This window comes from Cucumis melo, chromosome 1 (genome assembly GCF_025177605.1).
Source record: "Cucumis melo cultivar AY chromosome 1, USDA_Cmelo_AY_1.0, whole genome shotgun sequence".
NCBI classification, from domain to species: Eukaryota; Viridiplantae; Streptophyta; class Magnoliopsida; order Cucurbitales; family Cucurbitaceae; genus Cucumis; species Cucumis melo.
The window spans coordinates 13,286,088-13,311,016 of record NC_066857.1 but is presented as its reverse complement, the minus strand read 5'-3'; the positions used below and the strand labels follow the sequence as shown (position 1 = coordinate 13,311,016).

Genomic DNA, 24,929 nt, shown 5'->3' with positions numbered 1-24,929 from the left:
TGTGTCATCTTTCACGTCATGACGAATTTGCACTGTGGCATAAACACATTGGCCACATGTACATGATAGCTATTCAGAAGATTTTGTCCGACAATGCCATTTTAGGTCTCCCCTTCTTGTCCTTCAAAAGAGATATTGTCTATCATGACTATCAAGCATGCAAGATCATGTGCCTCATAAACAAATGTCTCATATTGTTACCAGTCGTGTCCTTGAGATGATCCACATGGACCTTATGCAACCCATGCAAACAGAAAGTTTTGAAGGTGAATATGTTTTAGTATGTGTAGATGATTTCTCTTTGTACACTCAGGTCAAATTTCTTCATGACAAATCAGAGACCTTCGCAAATCAAAGACCTTTGGAGCATTTCAAGAATTATGTCTTCAACTTTAGAATGAGAACTTTACTTATTTATGTAGATGTTCTGATATTCATCATTAGTTCTCAAACCCCATAGCTCCGCAACAAATGGGTTTGTGGAAATGAAGAACATAACCTTCAAGAAATGGCATGTGCCACGATTCATGCCAAAGAAATTCCTTATTACTTCTGGGTAGAAGCATTGACAACATGTTATATCCATAATCGTGCGTCTCTCCGTCCTGACATTTTCAACACGGTCTATGAAATATGAAAGGAGAAAAACACAATGTCAGATATATTTATATTTTCAATAGCAAAGTCACATCCTTAATGATAGAGAGACCAGAAGAAACTCGACTCCAAGTTTGACGAAGGAATTTTCTTAGAGTACTTGTTGGATAGCAGAGCCTTTCGGGTGTTCACTAGGCGCTCCAACAATGTCATGAAATCAATCAATGTAGTGGTTAATGAAGGTCATGATACCTCAGTAAACAACTCTGAAGAAAAAGATGATTTTGCAGAAGTAACATTGCCATGGTACTAATTTAAGCCATCCATTTGAGAAGACAAAGTTGGAGAGCAAAACAATACATTATGAACAGGCTGCTGATAAAAATTAACTTCAAGCAAATCATAATTCATAATACAACAAAAAGAAGCAATTACAAACAAAAGAATTAAATTCTATGTAATATGTTTCAGGTACTTGATTGATCTGGCAAGCGTTTCAAGTCCATCTCAACTTGATGTATTGTCCATTGCATATTCTCAAGTTTCTGCAAAATAAAAATGAGTAAAACCCCTAATGAGCTTCCTCATTTTCAACAAAGAGGATGATGAAAGTGAATAGCTGTTTTACAAGACATTATTACCATCACAATATCATGGTACTGCCTTGCAATATTGTCGAAATGAGGGTCTACACCTTGATACTCACGGAGACGAGTAACCTGTTGAAAAGGTAAATGTAAACCATGTAGCATGAACCAGCTAAGAACCAGCTAAGTCCAGAGTGAGGATATAAAATTACGCAGACTATGGTTTAGGGTCAAATTGCAAAAGGAGTAGAACAATAAGAGTACTGCTTAATTGAATATTTCATTGTCCCTTTCTTGTGATTGAATATTTCATTGTCCATTTCTTGTGAGGGTTAACTGGAAAAATGATATCCATGGTTTGTCCCTTTGTTTCATTCTATTATTATTATTTGCTTTTATTTTTCAACACCGGAAGGGTCAGTGCGTTATGTGACACGGATCATGTTAAGAATGTGGAGCCCAGACTATTTGGCCCAAAATCAATTTGCTAAGTTGTAGCAAAAATTTTATGTGGAGAGAAATTTCTTTCTCAACGTACATGTGGCAAAATTTTATTTTGCATGTTAACCCATTTTTTCTCAAGGCCCATTTCCTCTAATGAACTTATATAAGAAAGCTTTTCTATTGACTAAATCGTTAGTGGGAATGACTAAAGAAATAAATGGAGCACTGGAGTTTTTCTATAAAAGGAGGTTTTTGAAGGAAAAATACAAGTGGGCCGTGATTCATTTTGCTGCTGAGGAAGAATTAAAACCGAGAGCATTGACGTTTTTATTCTTCAGTATTTTAGAGTGACAGCAAAATACAGTACAAAATACCTAGACACTGGATTCAAATAGTTCTTGTTTTACCTCTCTATTTGAGAAGTTCGAGGATTTCTTTTCAATTTTCATCATAAAAGAGCCTGCAGTTGCAGAATACTGGATATAGTCCTGAGTTTGGGGCAAACCAGTATAATTTTAAATGTTCTGCTTTTTTCCTTCGGTTTATTATTTACAATTTTATGATCGATTGCTTATTTTCCTCTAATTTGTGAAGTGGAAGTTAGAGGTATAATTTATTTTATTATGCATTTATACATATCTCGCATAAGTTTTCAACAAATTAATACAGACACATTGTAAGGTTTAATAATCAAATGGGACACGAATGTCATCAATAAACATAAGGTACATGATAGTGGCTGAAAAACAAAGCTCTGCTATGGCAGAAATCACAAAACCTTCCACGATAGAGAGAAATCAGCTAATGCTTTTATGAAGTTATTTTGACCGACCTATATTGGAGGTGGTACTTGAAATAGTTTTTTCAAAACACAGCTCCCTACGGTTATTGTTTATCACTTCATGGGTCAAAGTGAATATAGTTCAACTAGCATATAAATGTGTTAGTGATCATAAAGTCAATGATTCAGTCTCCTACGCTTTATTGTACTAAAAACAGTTATCCACTGTGGTTAGATTGTCACTAAACCCTCGAGTATATTCCTGTTCTTATCATACGTATAGAGATAAAAGGGAAGAGCAAGAGGGAGTAAGAAAGAGAAAAACTTACTGCTTTGTTGTAAGAAATAGAAGCTTCCTCCGTAGCTTCAACAAGATATTTTCTGTAACAAAGCACGTTACGAATCATTTTTACCTTGAACAGAACATGCTGACCTGCCGTTTACTGAAAAGAAAATACTTGACAAATACCTTATTTTATGAAGGGCTGGTATAGATTCCTGAGTGTAAGTTTCTAGCAAGAGAACGTGCTCTAATACACTGAAAAGTGAGGTGCATAGTTACGACAGAGGATGAGCTCATGAGCTAAGCATATTTAGAGAAATAGAATAGAATTTGCAGTTAAAATAGTATTCAGCTTCAAAGAAGAGAAACGGGAGAGAAAAATGAAAAGGAATTGCCACAATCTTTGTAAAGCTCAGGCTAGGCATGGCTAATCATTTTGATGAGTTGAGCCAATGTCACATGTTAAGGTGTATTGATTGGACATAGATAAGAAGTACAGACACTATTTCTTGTGGAGTCGGTTTTAGACACACAGACACACTCCGACATGCACTCAACATGTGCTTCGCACAAGAAAAAATATTGTACGAATATCTAATTGTTTAATGAACACAAGATCAAATGAGCATTTAATTACAAACAGACCTCAGTTTTGCATTCATGGTCTCACACCTTTTGCACAGCCATGTTTTCTGGAGATCGTCCTACAAAATTTCACTTCATCCAGGTTAATGTGCTAAAGTCTCAAATCTACAAACGAAAACTAAAAACCGAAACCATTCATGTGAAACCAATCATCCATTATGCTAGAAAATAAAGGCAATTACATATTTATGTTGATGCTGCAACTTCAAATCTTTAACAAGCTTTATTAGTACTCCCAATATCTGCTCAAGAACCTAGTTTTGAACAAATTATTAGACAATTTGTGCAATTAACCTTTGACAAAACGGATAGAATAAAACGAACTTCCTGTCATATACATTGTAATATTCAGCGAACTTTCTGTCTGCCGAGTAAAGCTCTTGCCGTAAAGCTGCTTCTTCCCTTTCAATTTCCTCGATGATCAACTTAACCCTATTGATTGAAGTCTTATTTGAGAACAAATTACTGGGTATAGAAAATAAAACAAAATAAATACTGCCACGAAAGAGCCAAGCAGACCTCTCTGGAAGCCGAGCACTAGAGCTATGATGCCCAGATGATGACTCTGCATGAATGCAAGGCCATAAGATATGCATTGTCTAATGAGTTTATACTAAAGCCAAAATCCACAAAGTTTCATATTTCGAGATCATGTAGGTGGACACTCTTCACATGGATAAATGCAGTCAAAGTTTAAAAGATAAAAATAAAAAAATAAAATAAAATAAAAAAAATAAAAAAAGATAATTTTTGTTACGGTAGAAAAGAAAACACAAGATCTACATGGAAAATCCTAGAACATGGAAAAAAAACCACCATAGAGTCTTTTATTATTTCCACACACAATGAAAGCTACAAGAGAAGACAACTTTATAGGCTCTAGCAGGCCCTAATGCAAAAAAGAAATTAAACTTAGAGTAAAGTAAAATACTAAAATACCCCGGGGCTATAAATTATCAACAAAGCCCCTTATTTGTAACAAATTTTATAACGCAAATCAAGTAAATGTCAACTTTTCGACACATGGGATCAAGAAAATATGCCTGAATATCTGAAGCTAGAAAACGCATTACAAAAAAAGTATATATTATTATGACGATTAAGATTAAAAAAAAATTTAAATCACACTTGCACTGATAAAACATGCTTGCAGAATTGTACAAAATGGAAAGGAAAGATAGACAACCTACCAATATCATCCATAATAAAAGCATCAGCTACTTTATCACATTTAGTCTTCAGACGAGAATCTATCTCACGAGAAAGAGCCATTTGATATTCGGCCATATCCTATAGTAACATAAGAACAGGTTGCAGATAATTTAGATCAGTGAAGCTTTTCATAAATTGAGAATAAAAATATTAGGTGCTTAAAAACTATCCAATAAGAATTTAGTATAAGAGCAAAGACTGCAAAAGGACCCAATTCAATAAAAGCCAGAAGAAAAGAAAGAAATGTAAATATAGTTGATAGTTTGATTCCTTCCACACGTTCCCACATAATAGATGCTATACCGTGGAAGGCGTTTGATGGAGCTGTGTTTGCCATAAAAATGCAGGTGTAATTCCAAGAAAGCGATTGGGAACACCACCTACTCCAGGTTCTGCAGTATCAGTTGAGCTTACTGAAAGACTATTGTTCACAATGCTTCCAGTACTGCTAGCACTTGCATAATTTGTTGAATTAGTGCTTGAGCTTATTGTAACACTAGTGCTTGTACTATCAAGGGAACTTCGAGATAGCTTCTCGATCTCTTCCTCATGGATTTCACCGTCCTTTGATATAAGAGGAAGCCTCAATCTTTGAGATGCTTCTGCCACTACCATTCGGTGTTCAAGAGTCTCATAAACCTGAAACAAGGTTTGAAAGCTATAATTATAAGGAGTTCAGGCCATTCCAATAATCATAAGCTTGTTTCCCGAATAGCTTGTTAGTTGGTACATAAAAAATTTATGTGTTCATATGTATATACCTATATATCTATAAACATAAATATCCAAACTATTGCCACAGAGACCCTGAATTTCTGAGAGGAGTTCAGATGCAAACTTAACACCACCAAGACAACGGAGGGCAAGTTTGTGCACTGAAAAATTGAAAGTGCCTTCTACATAAATAACAAGCCCCACTCATATACATTCCAACAAAAACCAATGTTAAAGATCAAAGAATATCACAGGTTCAGAGAATCTTTAACCATCAACGAACCTATTGATGTTGTGTTTCCACAATTTCATTATTTTGCAGACTTCCAGCCTGTGGCCTTTCATTATATTTCCTCAACAAACAATTATATTCCAGATACACTCAGTTTGAACACCCAAACAAAGAAAACAAAACATATTGAACGTTGTTTTAAGGTAAAAGCTAAGAAAGAATCAAACTGAAACTCAATGATCCTTCCAACTAAAATAATAAAGGCCATTTTGCAAAGTAATTTTACAACCAACTATAGAAGCAAAATCAGTCCAATAAGAACACAATCAAACTGTTAGAAATACAAGGTTATCCATACAGGTAAATTAGTTTATTAGTGAGATTTGTCAGAAAGAAACTATTTTCATTCTGAATTGGAATGTTGTTAGATGGAGAAAGTGAGGAGTTTGAGAGGTAGGTAGAATTTGGATTTCTATTTTATTTTATACCGTGAAATGGAATGGTTCGTATCACAAACCTGAGGCGAATTCTTCAAGCCTAGCTGTGGATAAAGCGCCTGAACATCTCGAACTCCTCCAAGGTTCGCCATTGAAACAGCCTGCTGGTACTCTTCCACCATTGCAATTGCTTCACAATAGATTGCCTACATGAAACCCAAAACATCAACTCTCAAAGTAATCAACGGATGCAGGTATGCAACCAGCTCAATAAATTTTAAAAATATCACAGAACCCAGAACTAGAAAATCAAAGTACCACCTACCATGGCTTCCAAATAACGCAACCTTTCCCTCGACATTTCTTCTCTGGCCTGCAAATTTCAAAATAATTAGTGAAATTCAGAGCTTCAGTCCATTACACAATACGGTCAATTTACAAAGCACTCCCGAACAAAAATCAAACATAACGCTCAATTCCACCTACATTTCCCCAGCGATCGATAAAGCAAAGAAATCGAGTGGAAAGAAAGAGAGAAAGAGAAGTAAATGGAGTACGAGCTGTAGATCGTAGTGGGCAGGTTTGGAGACGAGAGATCCATCGGGAGCCAAGCAGTGGCGCTCCAACTGATCAATGACCTGCGTCACGTCAGCAGGGAGGTTTTGCCCTCCGCCCTGTAAGCTTTTCACCATTGAAGATCGGAGGATCGAAGCATATACCTCTCAAAGCCGTTCTACCGTGAGCCGATGTATCGAAATCTTCTTCCGACGGAGGGAGGAAATTTTAAAAAATAACCCATAAAAAACACTTTTTTGCCTTGTAAAATACCATAACTACCCTACTTAAAAAAAAAAATGATCGTTCCAATTCGTTTTGTCTTTCGCACTCCTCACTTTCTCTCAACTTTGTGCAATCGTTCTCTCAAACTCGTGTATCAAGCTTCAGTTTTGTTTAGCACTGCTTCAACTTCGTTTCGCCATCACTTCTTCCCCCAACCTCGACTTCGACCCTTTCAAACTTGTCTATGTTAGTTTCTCTACATTCTGTAATCAATGTCCATTTTCGGAAATTTGTATGGATGACCCCTTTCCCAGACCAAAAATACCAATTGACCCATTTTAAGAAAAAAAAAGATATCAATTGACCATCTACTAACGTCAGAAGCATAGATTGCGGAATTGCCTTTGCCTTGGGTTACATATCTCGCAAATTTAGTTCTAAGAAGGAAGTTCAAACGTATCGACTCACTCTAAGCTGGACATTCCACATTCGACAACCCTATTCTTTCCACACCAACTTGCCTCCATCATCGGATTTGTCTTACTTTTTTCGGAATCCCCCGGCAAATACTCTAACATTTTGGTTAGTGCATTTACTACGCAGCTTCATAACAACATTGAAACTAACATTGAATTACTCTAATACCCCTCAAGATGGACTTAAAAGGATTTATAATGCCTATCTTGGAAAGCAGTGGAGTAAGAGTGTTGCTTGGTAATGGCTTCACCTCAAGCTGTTGACTCAAACGGATTGGTAGTAGTTTAACGTGGCCATGAAAAAGTTTTTCTTAAACAAAATGACAGTCAAGTTCAATATGTTTCGTACGTTTGGAAAATGGGGTTTGAGGCAATGTGAATAAATTGTATTGTTATGAGTTTGAGTCATTACAGACAAGTATTTATAAATTCATTTGGGAAGTACAATTACACTCAATAAAAGCTTTCTTATTTTCAGAAACGTCTTAACGTCTTACTACACATTAAACAACATAATAGTCTCGTTAGCCTCTACTTATTCCTAACGCCGGGATATTAAACTTCCTCAACGCAATGACCACCGTGATTATTACTACTTCACCATCAGCATCCCTACGGATCATCATCCCTATGGCGATTGACTTGAACACGAACCACTCAATGCGTTTAGTCATCCTTCTACCTAACAAACCACTCAACACATGGCAGCCTCTATTGAAATTTATGTCCTAAAACTTGTATGTTTGTAATTTAAAATCATATTCTATTCAATAAAGTTGTTATCGAGGAATTATTGGCGAAATTGAATATTATAATCTTGAGTCCAATAAACTAAGATCCTAAGGCTATCTTAAGTAAACTTGAACTTTATGTATAGACATAATGGATCAAGTTTGAGTATATAGTATAAATGGTCGTATATGAATAATGTTGAGCACCTTATTCTGGGGACACTATAGATGTAGTCTGCTCTATAATTAGTACAAACGATGTAATCTTGAATCGTTCATGTGGAGACATAAAAGAGTAGGTATAAAGAGTTTACACAAGACTAGAATCATGAAATAGTCTCTTTTACATTATAACACCATTTACGGTATAAAATTGACTATTTCATTTATTGATGACCTAGGTAACTTAATCTTAATCCTAAACTAACTATAAATTCTTGTTCACATAGGATTATCCTTAGATTTGAATAAAGGTGAGGGCAGCTTATCAGCGCTAGCCTAATAAGTCGTTCATTTCAAGGGTAAGGTCGAGCAGATAACTAGGGACAGAGGGTGTAAGACAAAATTCACTCATGCCCATTATAGGGTTAGTAGATAGGTTGTTCCCTTAAGGACTAACTCATGGTGGGATATATGGTTGGATGAGATGCAAACACCTAGCCTACTAAAGTCTACTAATTGTTAGTGGAATGTGAGATGTTAGGCTTTGATGAACTAATTACATGTGTTTTTGCATGTAATTAGGTTATCTAAGGGGTAATTTTTCTACTATGCAAAAGCTTTTTGGCAATTTAGTGTTTTTTCTTAAAATTATTTTCACCAATTTTTTCTCTCCCAACTCTCAACCGTAAATTCAACCTCCAAAATTCATCTCTCTTTCATAAATCTTTCACCCATCGGATCCCACTTCCAGTTTATAGGTCTAAAGAATAGCAGGTTAACACTAGTGGTAGTCTTGGGTTTTTGTTCGTATATAGATTGAGAGTAATTAAGAGCTACGAAGGTATGTTTCTATTAACCCCTAATTAGGGAATTGCATGTTAATTTCTAAATGTTAGATGCAATTAATTAGATCCTAATTCCATTGAGCATGTCTACTGCTTTCTATCAGCCTCTACTCTTATTGAACATAATAGCTAGCTATTTATCAAGAACAAGACTAATGGTTTTGTACACATACAAGCATCACAACAATACAACTTTACCAACATAGACATGCTTCAAATTGGTCATGTTCTTTGATATGTATATATGAGATTACAGAATGAGCATATCAAATAACATGGAAATATAACAACATGACTTTGGTGGTAAAAACAATTTTCAAAAGCTTGCTTTTCTTTTGAAGGGTCACTTACTCAGTTAAGCTTTTCTTTTTCTCTTTCTATCATTTTTATTGCCTAGTTCAGTATCCTCTTTAAACCATGCTTAACTTAAACTTAACTCGTGTTTAGTTGACTAACTATTCGAGTTTAACAATTAACCGACTCTTGCTCGCCTAGCTCGTCATCTGATAATTGGTTGTATTCATTGCCGTCATCCCTTCTCGCGTTATCTTGTTGTACCACTTGCCTTTCTTCACAATGCAATATCTGATTCCTTCGCCTTCTACCCATTTCCTCGCGTTATCTCAAAACGCTTTTACTAAAGCTTAATTCTACTAACTTCAAAAATTAATTTACAAGAAACTCATTTATTAGGACGCGGGTTTCACACATAAGATGTTATTAGGTAAATTAAATTGTTTAGTACACCTATAAACTTTAGAGTAAAGTTTCATTATAGAAGTCATAATAGGACTAGATTTAGTTAGATTCATTTAGTTGGAACTTAACTTAGTACAAAAAATCCTAAATTAATAGAACATTTTAGTCGAAGAAAAATAATATTTATGATATATCAATTTCTAGCTTTCACATCCCAAAGATTCATTGTGAGGTCCATTTTCAGCTCTATCACCTTGATCGTAACCCCTTTTCAGAAAGTGTTTGTATGGATCAATAACAAGGTGAATAGAAAAAACGTTGATAGTAAGTGGGAGAAGGACATGTGTTAATGTATTACTCTCATGTCGTGTCCCGTAACGCGTCTTGACCTTGCTTTGCGACATGTGAATGTGACTTGACCAGTCCTGACCCACAATCATGAAACACCAGAATGCTCAATCTTAAACCTTCAATTTTTCTCTTGACTTGATACTTAAACTACTTGGGGATAAGAAAACATACAACGCATGATAAAATAAACAACTTCTCTTTATTACTTAATAACATGCGTTCCAAATACCATGTATCTACTTTCTTTACAATAAAGACTTAAAACAAGACTTCAGGTCTCCAACGCCTAGCGCAGCTCCTTCAAGCTTAAACTTAAACTGCCTAGCTTGCTCATCTTACCCTTCTCAACTTGGCCTCATCGCCTTGAAACTTGGGGAAGGAAAACTTAAACCATAAGTCAAATACTTAGTGAGCTCCATTTGGCCGCGTGTTTCCTTATGGATATGGATCACGTGTGAGCTATTCCCTGGTCGTATATTTAGTATGTTATCATGGTTGAGTACTAAATATATGTAAGCTAGTTTTGGCCACACATGATTCTTGTCATGTGCGAGCTATCTTTGACCATATATTTAGACGCCTTGCCATGGTTGGATTGACTACAGGTTTGTTAGTTGATTAGTGACTACGAGAAAATGATGTTTTAACTAATATTTCATTACTAATGCATATTTATAGATTTTCTATTTAAGCATGTTTTACAAGTTTTACTTTTAGGAAACTTGCCACTCATTGAGTTTTCAACTTACATTTTCAATGTTTTCTCCCCTCTCAGGTAGCGATCAAGGGCCAAGTGTTGGTTGAACCCTCGTCATCGATTATAGATCTCAATTATTTTTTGTATGTATATATTTATCTTTTGTATTGCACCTTGGGGAGGTTAAATGTAGAAAGAGAGCGCTGAAGACTCGTGTTTTGAGAAATCCTTCATCGGGTTGTAACCTTTTGTATATGATATCTAGTTGAATCTTAACCCTCCCTGAAACTTTGAAATTGTCTGAATAAGTGTGTGGTAAGACACACTTGATGTGTTGTGGATTTTGGAGTTTCATATACATATATAGAAGTGCAAAATTTCTCTCCTCTACAGGTTTGGTTAACCTATATTTTAGGGGAGGTGCTGCCGAAATTTTTATAGAATTTTTTAAAAGCATTTTATCAATCTTACGTTTGAAAAGGATTGTTTTAAGGACTAGATTCACACCATGATCTAGGTTAAAGGGAAAAACTTAGAACGAGGTGTGGTAGACTATCTCGTGGTTCGGTCTTATACAAACTTTTTGCATAGGATACCCCTCACTCATACAACTCCACATGAATAATTTAGGATCACATCGTTTGTACTAGATACAAAGTGTGGCAAATCTGTAGTGTTCCTAGAATAAGCTCAACCCTATTTTCCTATACTATAGATTGTTTAGACGATCAACTTAAACTTGATTCAATTTTATGTCGCTAACCATATAAAGTTCAAGCATTTGTACTATAGTCAGGGAACCTTATTTTATTAGATTATGAGCTTATTACGAGCAAATCACTTATTTTATAACAATTTATCAAACAATAACTCAATAACAATTTTATTGTATAATAACAAAATAGTTCAATATTCACAAATCACAAGTTTTAGGACATAAAACTCAACGAGATGTTAACTAGTGACTAATTCTAGAGCTTCTGATACAAATTAGGGAGACATTAACTATTAAACACCCGAAATTCATTTTTCAAAAGTTAGCTTCAAGTGTTTATCCTAGACCAATTTTTTTTATAAATTCACCCTTTTTTTTAACTTCTTTTTAGGTAGTTGCCAAACTTTTTAAAACCACTTATTTTTATCATATAATCACTCTTGGAAACCAAACGCATCATAAGTCTTACACTAAACTAGGAAACCAGTAGAACATGCAATATAGAGGTTTTTTTTTTAACCTTTTATTATTATTATTTGGTTTTGTAAAATTAGATGAATTAGCAGAAAATAACCAACTATTTTCCTAAGGTTAGATTTGATAATAATTAAAAATTTATGATGAAAATCGACGTAACTATATAAAAATATATTTTTATTCTAAACATTATTAAAAAAAAAAATCAATTTACACCTTAAACTATGAATATTGTATCAATTTAAACCTCAAACTAATACTTGTATCAATTTAAATCTTAAACTTTCATAAGTGTATAAATTTAAACCTTGAACGTACATGGTTTTGTCAATTTAAACCCTTTATTGTGTTTTATGTGAATATACTTTTGAAAGCTAAGGGTTTAAATTGATATACTTGTAAAAGTTCAGAATTTAAATTAATATAACTATCGGTATGAGGATTAAATTGATACAACTCTCAAAGTTTAGAATTTGAATTGATATAATTATAAATTCAAGACCTAAATTGATACAATGCATAGTTTAGAAGTACAAATTGATATTTGTCCTAAGCGTATAACTCGATATTTGTCCTACTTTTTGTTCAACAACATAGAGAGATTTGAACCAACATTTTATTAGAAAACGTATGTCTCAATTAGTTAAACTTTGTTGAAGGTGTTATAAGCACACTTACATATATTTTTAGTTCAAGAATGGTGGAACTAAAAAAATTATATTATTGACTTTTAAAATAATAATTAATATTATAAAATAAACCAAACTCGAACAGACAAAAATACTCCTGTATTTAACTCATAAATGTGGTATATACAATAAGTATTAATTTATTTAGACTTAGTAAGAGCACACTAATCATTGGGATTAAGAATGCACCTTTCAATCAACTAGGCTTCTAAAATTGTTCGGAGGTGAGCTTAAATTTTTCAACTGATCTACTAAAATATTTGACTTTAAAAAATGGTTTTCTTTTATTCTTTTAAATTTTTACGCTTTTATTTCTTAAAAAAGAAGATATAATATAAAGAAATTAACCAGAGTCCGACAACAAACACTCCTCACAGGCAGAGGAGAACCACACCAATATAAAAAAGTCCCTCCCAACTTCACCCGAGGAGGAAGAAGTAGGAGAAACAAAACAAGTTTTACAACTACCCAAAGAGACAACCTCACGAGCAAGGCGAATGGTCTGTGGGAACACCACAAAAAAGAGATGACCCCAACGTACTTAACAAGCACCTCAACATCCAAAGTAAAGAAAGACAGCTCAGACAAATCAACCCCCACCCCATTAATAGCATTAATCAGCTTGGCGTAATCCAACTCCATAAAAACTAGAGGGATAGAACTAAAGTCAAACCCTAGCAAGAATGTCAGATAACCCTTTAATCACAATAAGGGCTTCTTGATTTTTTATGCTCCAATTTGACGCCACCATCTCCCCTCCAACAAGGATAAACGATCCCAACGGAGTCACGGATGAACCAGCCAATGCCCCCGGCTTCTTCACAATTACTCCAAGAGGCGTTGGTGTTGAACTTCCAGCAACAAGACTCAGAGGGAGACCATGATCCATGGCTCAGTTCGATCACCTCCTAGGGGATAGAAGGAGCCTTCATATCGCACGATCCAAACTCCTCAATATGAACAAAGACTTTCTTGACCACAAACTCTCTGGAAGGAACAAATTAAATTGCCTGAAATATTCACCAAGTTTTGGTAGCTTCCATACATCCCACAAAAGAATGGTAGTGGCCTCTTAATCTAAACCCGAGAGCTTTTTCAAAGTTCCTTCCCTAGTTGTCTGACGTACTCTAGCAAAACCTAACATCACCCAAGAACTAACGTAAGGAAGGGAAAAAGAAAAGTTTTCATGAGTTTACAACTCTAGAAAATATGGTTAGAGAACTCCAAAAATTTCCTGCAAAACAAACACAGAGGGTTAGAAGAGATTCCACGTTTTGAAATATTGATTTGAGTAGATAGAGTGCCATTGACAATTCTATAAATAGTGAATTTCACATGGGGCGGAATTTTAAGCTTCCATAACTGACTTCCAAAGTGGCAAGTTCCTAATGGAATTTGATTTCAACACAGGCACTTTTTACATAGAACCAACCTTTCAAATCTGAATCCTAAATAATCTCATCTAAACCTCTTCGACCCTGTCTAGATAAGCTAAGAGTAAAATAACCATCAACATGAGTGAAACATTCATGAACCAAGCTGGAATTCCGTGAGCAAAAAAAAAAAAAAAAAAGCAAAAGATCATGCCATATCGTCCTTAAGACACAAGCAGAGATTTTCGACCCCCTCCCCCACCATCCAAGAATTCTTATGGATGTAGATGTTCGCACTGTTCCCAATTCTCCATAGATAACACCCTTTAAGAAAAGCTCACATCCCTACATGATCCCTCTCCATATAAGAGAAGGGTTATTCCCTATGGTTACATGAAGGAAATCTCAATTCTAAGAATTACCTTTGAGCACTTAGTAAGCAAACAATTAGGATTTCAAACAATTCTCCAACTCAACTTAGTGAGCATAGTCTGGTTGAAGAGATTTAAGTCATGAAACCTTAGATCTCTTGAAAGTTTGTTATCGCATAATATTTTCTAGCTCATCCAGTGCACTTGCCTCAAAAGAATTGGCCACATTTACTATTTATATCATCACAAAGGTCCTTTGACAACTTAAAACAACTCAAAGTGTATATGAGGATGACTTGAACCACAACCTTAATGAAAGCCTCCTTTCGACTCATAGAAAAAGAGGTTTTCTTTCCACTGTTTTTAAATTTATGTTTATTTTCTTCTAATTCTTCGATTATAGTTTTTATATTTGTGAAAGAAATACACATGATCTTTTAATCAAATGCTAAAAACAAATCAATTTTTTGAAAACATTATTTACCCTTATGGTAACCATTTTGTTTATTTTAAAACTAAGTTTATTTTCTTTTATTTTCTCGCCATGATTTACATCAATGTTAAGGAAGAATTTCATTCTTACCCAAATTCCAAACCAAAAATAAGTTTTTAAAAATTACTTTTGTAGTTTTCAAAATTTTATTTGGTTTCTGAATACATACATGGATAAAAAGCACATATCAAAGCAAGAGCTTTAAAGGTGGAAAAGTTATCTATAGGCTTAATTTTCAAAAACAAAGAACCAAAACAAATTGTTTGGGTTTTAGATTTTGTCAACCCAAATAAACTTCATTGGGTTAGATCGGGGTTAGTCTTTCATTTATTTAATTTTTTTTTGTTCTAAAAAGAAGTAAAATATTAGCACATAAAAATTTGATTGAATCATTTTCATATATCGAATTAAGATTAAAAACTTAATTTCAATTAATAATATAAAGAAAAGAGATTACTTCAAACGACAAAATTGTTGGAAATATTTACAAATATATCAAAATTTCAGAATCTATGGGTAATAGATATTGATAGATACTAATAGAGTGTCTATCAATGCCATTGATAAAAGTCTATTAATATTTATTAGTGTCTATCATTGCTAGATTCTGAAATGTTGTTATATTTGTAAATATTTTGATTCATTTTGTTATATTTGAAAAGAACCCTACCTAAAATTTTCTTTTCAAAGTGTCAAAAAAAACTATTTTTAAAAGGTTGGTGGGGAATATGTTATTTAAAAAAATGCTATTAAATAAAAATAAAATAAATGTATATATAATCATATCCTAAAGTAAAGAAATATACATTCAAAATTAATAAAATAGTTTGATTTGGGTTGGGTTATTTTTTGTAGACCCACGAACCAACTTAATCTATAAAGAAATTATTTATTTAAATCTAAACGTGTTAATAATCTAACCCAAACCACAATTTCGATTTAGGTGATCGATTTTTTCAAATCATCAAGTTCTTCAAACATTCTTTACTAGAGCTGACTAATAATTAGCATGACGTTCGTGGAAGGTTAGATTTTTCATTTCCAACCATCCTTCTACTAAACCATATTACATTTCTCGATTAAGAGGATGAACTTTTAGAATGTATCAAATATAAATTTTGATTTTTAAGAAGAAATAAAATAAAATAAAAAGTCAACAATTTTATTATGAAAATTTTTCATAAATATAACGACTACTAGAATATTTAAGTTAACAAAGCTTAGTTATCTTTTTAAATATTGTAGGTTTGCCCTTTCGTCTTTTTCTCCTCTATTTCCATTATCTTTCTTCTTTTACAATTTCTTTCCTTTGTCTTTATTCTTTCTTTTACGTCGTTTAGATTAGAGTTTTCAAATATCATGTATAAATAAACTTGGAAGAAATCGTTTAGATTGAAGTAGCCAAATATAAACGATCATGTTAAATTAGTCCCATAGGAATTTAAAAAAAAATCTGTTTAGTCAAATTTAAACTATCGTTTACAAAAGAATCTTGAAAAAAATTAGTTTAGTCAAATCTAAATTGTATCAAATACATTATGCATATGTATGGCCCGGACATTTTTTATATGTTCTATCGTGGAATGTTGAATTTTTTTGGAAATTGTTTTAGTATAGTTTAGTTATATTTTTTAAAAAGACCCCTCTTATTATCGCGGTGTTTGTTTAAAATAATAATAAATAAATAAATAAATTTCTAATGTTTCCTTTGCTCCGTCGTCCCTACAACTTGATAGTTCATTACCACCGTAGATGCCTTTTCCTCTCTTCTTGTTTTCTCATTTCTTCTCGTTTCCCTAGTCCCTAAATTTCATGGAAACAATCGAAGAAGCCAAAAACATTGCGAAAACTTTTGTAAAACTTGATTTGAATCAGAAATCCAGTTCCCAGCCTACTTATTCTAATACCTTCGTTAAATCTGCGTCTCCCGATTTGGATCAGAAATCCTGTTTCAAGCCTACTGCATCTCAATTCTCCCGTAAATCCCCTCTCTTTCTCACTCGTTCTATCGACTTTGGAATTGCAACTTGAGGGAATTATTGGGTTTTCTTTGTTTCTTCTTATTTTTTGGATTTCAATTGATTGGTTCTGAAATTTTAAAGAAAACAAATAATGTTTTCAGCCCTAATTTGGGGACCCAATTTGCTAATTTTCTGGCATTTGCGTGTTGTACACATATGTTTTGTTTTGCACTCACGTGATTCGAGTTCTTGTTTTGGTTACTGGAACAGGATTGGCCTTTGAGAGGAAGAAACCTCCAAATTTAGTCAGTTTGTGCGTTGGGGTTATTGGAAAGCATTTGGAAGATATAATTCCTGACTTAGATGAGATTAGTGCCAACTTTCCGTCAGATGTGAAGGTTGGTTTGGTTTAGAATTTGTTCTTTATGTTCAATTAACTCGACCAAATTTAATTAATTAAGTCCATTTTGTTGAATTTTTAGATTTCTCCTTGCACTCTTGAACGTTATTTGGATTTGGGTAGATGAATTTAGTTCAGAAAGAGGCCATTTTGTGTTCTTCTGAGAAAATATGATTAACTAATATTTGATTAAGTAAAAATATGGTTTAGTTGTATAGCCATTTCTATATATCGACGCTGATCTCAGTTTCATGTTCGATACTTTATGTTTTGACTTGAATTCATAACATTTTGATAGCACTTTGATAGCCTTCTGACAGCCGTCTAATATATCTAATTACTTGTTATATTTGCAAAAAAGAAGTGCTATGGACTGTCTTTTTCTAAATCTTTTTGTCATATGATGCAATTTCCCAAATTTAAATGTATAGTGGAAAAAGTTATGATTTGACGAAGTACTTCCATCTTCTTTTATGATGCTTGGGTTATTCCAATCTATTATGCTGCAATTGTATACTGTTAATAGAAAACTTGTCATTTGATGTGTGTTCTTTATTTGTTTTCTGAAATTACAGCAATCGATAGCAGCAGTTGCACGAAGAAGAGAATTACTGAACGATGATGTTATTATCTCCCTAGTAGATAGTTCGTGGGAAACCCTGGATGTTTCTGGTTCAGAAGTTTCTGATTTTGGGTTAGCAGAAATTGGCAAGACATGCAAATCTCTTAGAGCTGTGGATATTAGGTATGCAGGACACAAATTCTGTTGATGAACGAACTTCTTTTATGTTTTCTTTATTTTCTTTTGCTCAATAGCATACTTGAAGTTTTTATATTTCTTCACTATGTTGACCTAGCAAGGTTCTACCTTTTAGTTGCAAATTCACCATTTGTTTTGTTCCGAGTATCTTTTGATGAAGAAGAGTTTTAATGCAGTCGATGCAACAAGATAACAGCTGCTGGTGTTTCTGAGCTGGTTCAGCATTGTTGTTCCTTGGAAACCCTACGTTGCGGGTACTTACCTACTCCCCGGCCTCTAATACACTTTTGATATATATTATTGGTTTTTTTACATCGGTTTGATATGCTAGTTCCGAGATTTCATAGATAGTTTACTGCCAAGAAGTTGCTATCAATTCCGCTTATTTTTCAAAGTATCTCCAACGAAAGCTAAGTAACAAAATTCCAATTTCGTATGGTATTCTTGATGCCTTATTCGTCTATAATAACACATAGAGCTAAGGGTCCAAGGCTTTGTTTACTTAATGATTAGATCACATGCTTGTTGATTTCCTAATTTTGTGCGTGCTGTCATTCTGGCTCATAACAGGATATGTATATGTATATAGTTGTGTTTTGACTAGTAGTAATAACCTCATAACAGGATATGAACAAAAATGTTGCAGAGGGTGTCCGAGGAGTGATGCCACGGCACGAAGGTCCTTGGATATTTTTAAACCAAGGCTGGATGATATAGAAGGAGATTCATGGGAGGAGCTTGATACAGCTGAAATTGCCAATGGGGCACAATCCCTTCGGTGGTTGGTCTGGGTAGGGTGCCTTCTATGATCTATCCCCAATTTTGTATTTATTTTCATTATTTTCCTGCTTTCCTTTTTAGATTAAAAAAAATATATATATAATTCTCTTAGGAAGTATAAGAAAGTTCGTTGATTAGGAATCATATGGTTAGAAGTTGGTGAATACTTTTATCATTTTGCCAAGTGCTGTCTGTGATCTATTTGTAACGGTGAAATGTCTACTTTCCTGAAAATGTGCCTCAAGTGTAGGTTCAACAACATATCTGACATTTCGACAGCAAGTGAAATACTAATTCCAGTTCTTTTTGACTTCATGGTGGTTGTAGAAGTGGGATAATCAAAGAGTCCCACAAATTCGTATCATTCACGCTTTCTTTTTCACTTTCTGCAGCCAAAAATAGATAAAGATTCCTTGGAGATTTTCTCCACAGAATGCCCGCGCATTACAATAAACCCAAAGCCATCCCCTTTCGGTTTCAGGGGGAAGCAGGTTCCAGGGGAAGCATTGCCAAACATTGCATTAGACGAACACACCATAGTTGATATTGATCCCAAAACATGGGCGGTGGGCAGATCCACAGGAAGGGCCCCAATTTCTCCATCAAATCCCTCAGAATTGTCTTTAGCTGAGAAATTCAGACTTGCATTTGTGGAAAGGGACACTCGGTTAGCTCCGAAACGAGCTAAAAATGCGAGGCAACATCAAAGGCGTGCAGAGAGGGAGTGGATGACGACGAGTACAAGAGCCAAGGCTCTGGCCTTGGCATCTCAAGCAAGTAAAAGTTTGCAGAGTCGTACTTAGCTATTAGCTACTACTGTTTCTCTTTAAGGTTTATCAATAACATAAATTCTATACCATTACGAGATCGGGTTTAAAGATTGATAAATGTAATGTACCATAGAAAAAGTAACTTCTAAAGTATCTAGCTCTCTTTTTGAATAGGCTTGCCTATGCTCTATGTTGTCGGTGTTGTCTATCATTTGAGAATTGTGCATGTAGTTGGAGATATGAAGCAGGATATAAGTAGAGATAAAGACAAGGAGCTATATGTCAATATAAATTGTTCAATCCATCATAAAGCTATATGTCAATATAAATTGTTCAGTCTATCATAAAGCTATATGTCAATATAAATTGTTCAATCTATCCTAATTGGTAGAACTTTATATCAACATGAAATTAAGTTATACTAAGGCAAGAAGGTAATTGAATAACGCCCAAATGAACAACCAGTGAAAGTACTTATGTGAGACATTTTAAAATATTGTAACTTTCAATAAATTATATCATTTGGATTTCACATATCTTGTCAATCTTCTTTTTTATCATGTCGAAGTAAGTTGAGCTATGTGGAAGAATAGAGATCATCAATATTGATAGCACTCAAGCTAAGCTCTCAAGAAAGATATTTGATTTTAATCCGTTTAGGATAATTGTTTTTTCAAATTGCCAAATAGTATTAAATTGAGTGCACCCACCAAATCAATCATAACAGATTTAATGGTAAAACTCTAAGTTGGATTAAATGACCACAACAGAGAATCAGAAGTGCAGCATCAGGTTGTTGTGCAATACGTAAGGGGATGTTTGTTTAAAGAGTTGGGATCAGATGTGTTTAGGATCCTAAGCCCAACTCTTGTTTGGGTCTAAGTGTTTTGGAAGCCTTCCTATCTATTTTTTGGGTTGGAATAACAAACATTATTTAAATTCATGAGTTATCGCTTTTATGTTTTTCTAATTTAATTTAGAAGGGTATGCCAATTTTTGAACAAACCGGTGATAATTGTCGACCAACCTCCGACCACCAACTCCGTCAACCATCACAGATCAACCTCTAATTTTCACTGTCAACCTTGAAAAATATTAATAAAAGCTTTTTTGGTTTATAATAAGTTAAAGTAAAACTTGTAAATAAAAGTACTTAAAAATAGTCATCAAACACATTTATGTTTTTATTTTAATATTTTCTTTGTCAAAAGTGTTCAAATAAAATATATTTTTGAAAAACCTTTTTTTTCTACCAAGAAATTCCCAATAAGCTCTTAGTTTAATCACAATAATATTTTTAAAATAAATCTCTCGTTTCTTCTATTTTTTTTAGAGTTTTTCCTAGTATTATTATTGTTAGATTATATTTTTTAATTATTATTTCTCTTCTCTTCTGATTAAAATTAATGTTTTTTTCCATTCTACGAGACTTTTTTTCCTTCTACTTTTTCTAGGTTAAAATTGATTGCATATCTATTGAAATCTCAATTATAAGTCAAATATATTGGTAATATAATGAAAAATGTAAATAAGTATGGAGGCGTTTGCAAAAATAGCAAACAAATTTATAATAATAGAACTCATGTCACTACATTTTTTAAATTACAAAAGTAGCAAATTTATAAGTTAATAGTCCTCTAGTAGCTCTTTGATAACCATCTGATAATCGTTTGATATATCTAATTACTTGTCATATTTAACATATTTGCAATGTGCAAGAAAGAAGTGTTATGGACCATTTTTTTTTTTTATCATTTGATGCAATTTCCAATGATTCATATACCATCGTTTATGTTTTAGTTTAGTAACATTTTTTTTCGTTAATCAATTTAACTAGCAGACTTTGAATATTTTCTAAACTTAAAATTAAAATGTTGGAAGCAATTTATTGGCCAAATAAAAATAAACATTTAAACTTAATGATTACTTTTAATGTAATTGTTATGAAAAAAAAAAAAACTATTTACACATATATCAAACAAAACTTAAATGAGCTATATATAATTCGATAATTTTACTATATTTTGTAAATAATTTTTAATTTTACTTACATTAAGTTATAATTTAATAATTTTTTAAAATACATTTTTAAGAATTTAAGATTCAAATACAAATTTATTTCAATTTAAAGTTAGTAAGTTATGGTTTAAATCTAAAAAGATTAATTAAAGTGAAAAAAAAATTATGAAATTTTATTTCAAAACTGAGTAAAGTTGAAATTTCAAATTAACCATAAATCAAATAAAATTGTAATTTTAGTTAAATCTCTATTTCATTTTTTCAAAAAATATTCTTCTACTTTTTTTTTTCATTTTAAACTTAACAATATTAGGATTAAACGTAAGAAAATATTTCACTCATTTTATTTCATGATTCCTAGGCACCGTCAAAACACATTTTTCTTAAAACCTAAACTATCTAAACCGGCACTCTAAACATATTTTTTTTAAACCTTTATGCTTATGTCAAGCTTAAAATTACAAATATATGCATCAAACGCTTCCTAAAAAGTCGTGAATATGTTTGTGGAAACGAAGGACACCAAACTAAGCCAAGAGTGTTCATGCCAGAAAGACGTAAGTAGCATCATTGCCAAGCTGATGGGGAAGCATGGTGGGTTGAACAATTTGAGTATAGTGAGAGGAGACCAAGGATTGTTATTGGAAAGATGTGGGATTCAAACACTAAGGAGGCGTTTGACCCTTAGACTATGAAGGAGTGGAGTGGGCTATTTTAGCCCACTCTATGTTTGTCCCTAGGGTTATTGTAACCCGAGGATTAGGATTAGGACTATTATACTCATTCCCTTATTTCTCTTCTGCCACTATTCCCCACTCCTTCATTTGCTTCTCTCACACTATTTCTCACTCCCCCATTTCTCATTTTATCACTATCCCTCACTCCTCTAAGGGTTATTATATATTTCACAAATTTTAATTACGCCACAAAAAGATTCATCTAATGAATTTTGTTAGAAAAAATAAATTAGAAAAAAATCTACTTTGCAACAATAACTTAGGTTAAGAAAAATAAATTACGAAAAATATATTTGCAAAAATAACGTAGAAAAAATTACTTATGAAAAATTAACTTGGAAAAATATCTTAGAAAAAATTTCCTTTGCAAAAATTTAAGAATTATGTTCAACGGTTAATGCATAAACATAATACAAAAAATCAATTGTGTTAACTTAAGAAAAATAGTAATTCATAGTTTTATCAATTTGTTTCAAGTTTTCAAATAGAAAAAAACAAATAAGACAATCAACAACTTTTGACATTATTTGCTATAGAAATAAATAAACATAATAAAAATAAATATTGGTAATTAGGTGGAGTAAAATGAAATTATACATGTAATTTCATTGAATCGAATTTTTTTGAGCTTTTATTTCTAAATAAATCAAAGGAATAATTTTTAGAAAAAATACGATTCTATTTTTTTTATTAAAAATCTATTTTATGAAAAGATTTAGCATAAAACAAAATTTGAATAACCAAATTTGTATAATAAATCTAAAGATGAAAAGATATGCATCATAATGCATTTTTTTTAAGACAATTTGTGTTATCAAAAGAATGATAGCATGATAAAAAAGAAAAAAAATAATAAAATTCTATTATAAAAAGAATAAACTTGTATCATACTTAGGAAAAATAAAGAATCAATGATAGTATGGCAAATGCATTTAGAAAAAAAATGCCGGTATGTAGTAGTTTAAATCATGCAAAAAGTTATATAATTTTTTTTAATTTTTTTTTACCAAATTAACAAACTTATAACTTGCTTTAATAATCATTTTTGAAAAAAAAAAAACACAAATTAATGAAAAACACTAGTAATTAAATAATGAAAATGAAGAATTAATAATTAAACTTTCTCCTAAAAGCAAATTTTTTGTTGGATGCAATATTTTAGGTAAATGGAATTGACTAGAAACTTCTATGCTAGGTTATATTTCGTCATTCATTTTTAATAACAATTTGTTTAAACTTACATCATTCCCTAGACTTGTATAAGTCAACCCGATTTAAAAGTTATTTGAAAGAGAAGAAAAAAATAAAAAAGAAAAGACTCAACTTCATATGTTCGTTTTTTCAAAAGGCAATCTTGCTTTGTTAATTCTTTCTATATATCAATAGATTTAGCCCATAAACTTTGTTGCCTTAATACTCTTCTAATTACTATCATCGCTTGAAATTATTTTGTCATTTGTTCTAAACTGCTAACGTGTTGTGAAATGTATGCACTAGGAACACTCTTAATTAATTTATGTCATTCTTGTGATGTTTACTAAATATGTAATTTCGATTGTCTATAATTAATTATGTTGAACACTACATAATTAACGAATGAGAAAATTACATTATAAAGATTATAGTTAAATTTATTTAACGAACTACATAATTAACGAGATTGAATAAAATAATTTTGAAATAAAATGTGTGTTGCAAAAGAAAAAAAAAAGAGTGAAAAAAACACTTGATATTTACATACTATAATAATCTACACCCGAAACACATATTATAATAACCCAAACTATAATAATCTGCACCCCAAACACAAATTATAATAACTCAGACTATAATAATCTGCACCTCAAACACAGACTATAATAACCCACAGATTATAATAACCACAGATTATAATAACTCATTCCAGGCCCCAAACGCCCCCTAAGAGGCTATTTGGGCTCCGGTTAATCAATGTGGGTTGGGTTACCATAACCCTAACCCTTGTTTGGGGCCTGATTTATGGTAGGGTTTCCATAATCCCTCTTATCCCATTTCAACCCTCAACCCCTCACAACCCGTCCATAACGTCCCTTTGTTTTTATTTTTAAATTTTCACAACTCTATTATTTTTGTATTAGTGAGATTTTGCAAATATTAAAAAATGATATACAATTTTATTTTTCCTTGTTAAAAAAATTAAAATTTTAGTTTTAGTTTTAGTTTTTTGACTCGGTATTGTATTTCAAAATATTAGTAGAGGGTGGACAGAAAATTTTTTAAAAATGAAACTTATGAAAATTAATTTTGTAAGATTAATTTTTTTTTAAAAAATAGAAAGCAAAAGATTTAGTCCTTTCATTTAAATAATCATTTGATTTTTATTTTTGTTTCTTTTATAAAAATCTAGCTTACAAACATTTTTTTTTATTAACTAGTTACATACTTTACAGATATTTTAAAAAATTAAGTTGAAATTTTTGAAGAAAGTTATAGTTTTTAAAAATTTGTTGTTATTATTATTATTAAATTTTTGTTATTAATTCCATTTTTGTTGTAAAAAACATCACTTAATATCAAAAATAACAAAATGATTAACCAACCAAGTTTTTTTTTTTTTTTTTATCTTTTAAAATTAAAATTAAATTGATAAGCATTATTTGCATACACAATCTTAAATAATTTGTTATTACTTTTTACTATTATTTTATGAATTAAAATTTGAAAAACTAAAA

General features: G+C 32.3%; 2 protein-coding genes across 2 annotated transcripts; one reads left to right on the top strand and one right to left on the bottom strand.

The window, feature by feature from the left end:
• Positions 1 to 879: 879 nt before the first annotated feature.
• Positions 880 to 7,237, bottom strand: LOC103490141 (AUGMIN subunit 4). The gene is made up of 13 exons (XM_008449515.3): positions 6,490 to 7,237; positions 6,258 to 6,305; positions 6,013 to 6,138; positions 4,853 to 5,188; positions 4,528 to 4,627; positions 3,857 to 3,902; positions 3,676 to 3,769; positions 3,520 to 3,591; positions 3,338 to 3,396; positions 2,879 to 2,947; positions 2,739 to 2,790; positions 1,239 to 1,316; positions 880 to 1,142 (listed from the first exon to the last, which is right to left on the bottom strand). Exons 1-13 carry the CDS (start codon positions 6,622 to 6,624, stop codon positions 1,065 to 1,067), a joined length of 1,293 nt encoding a protein of 430 aa, XP_008447737.1. The 5' UTR covers positions 6,625 to 7,237; the 3' UTR covers positions 880 to 1,064.
• Positions 7,238 to 16,494: 9,257 nt separating this feature from the next.
• On the top strand, positions 16,495 to 19,633 carry LOC103490139 (uncharacterized). The gene is made up of 6 exons (XM_008449514.3): positions 16,495 to 16,769; positions 17,023 to 17,150; positions 17,728 to 17,897; positions 18,089 to 18,166; positions 18,559 to 18,703; positions 19,085 to 19,633. Exons 1-6 carry the CDS (start codon positions 16,604 to 16,606, stop codon positions 19,493 to 19,495), a joined length of 1,098 nt encoding a protein of 365 aa, XP_008447736.1. The 5' UTR covers positions 16,495 to 16,603; the 3' UTR covers positions 19,496 to 19,633.
• Positions 19,634 to 24,929: the final 5,296 nt, after the last annotated feature.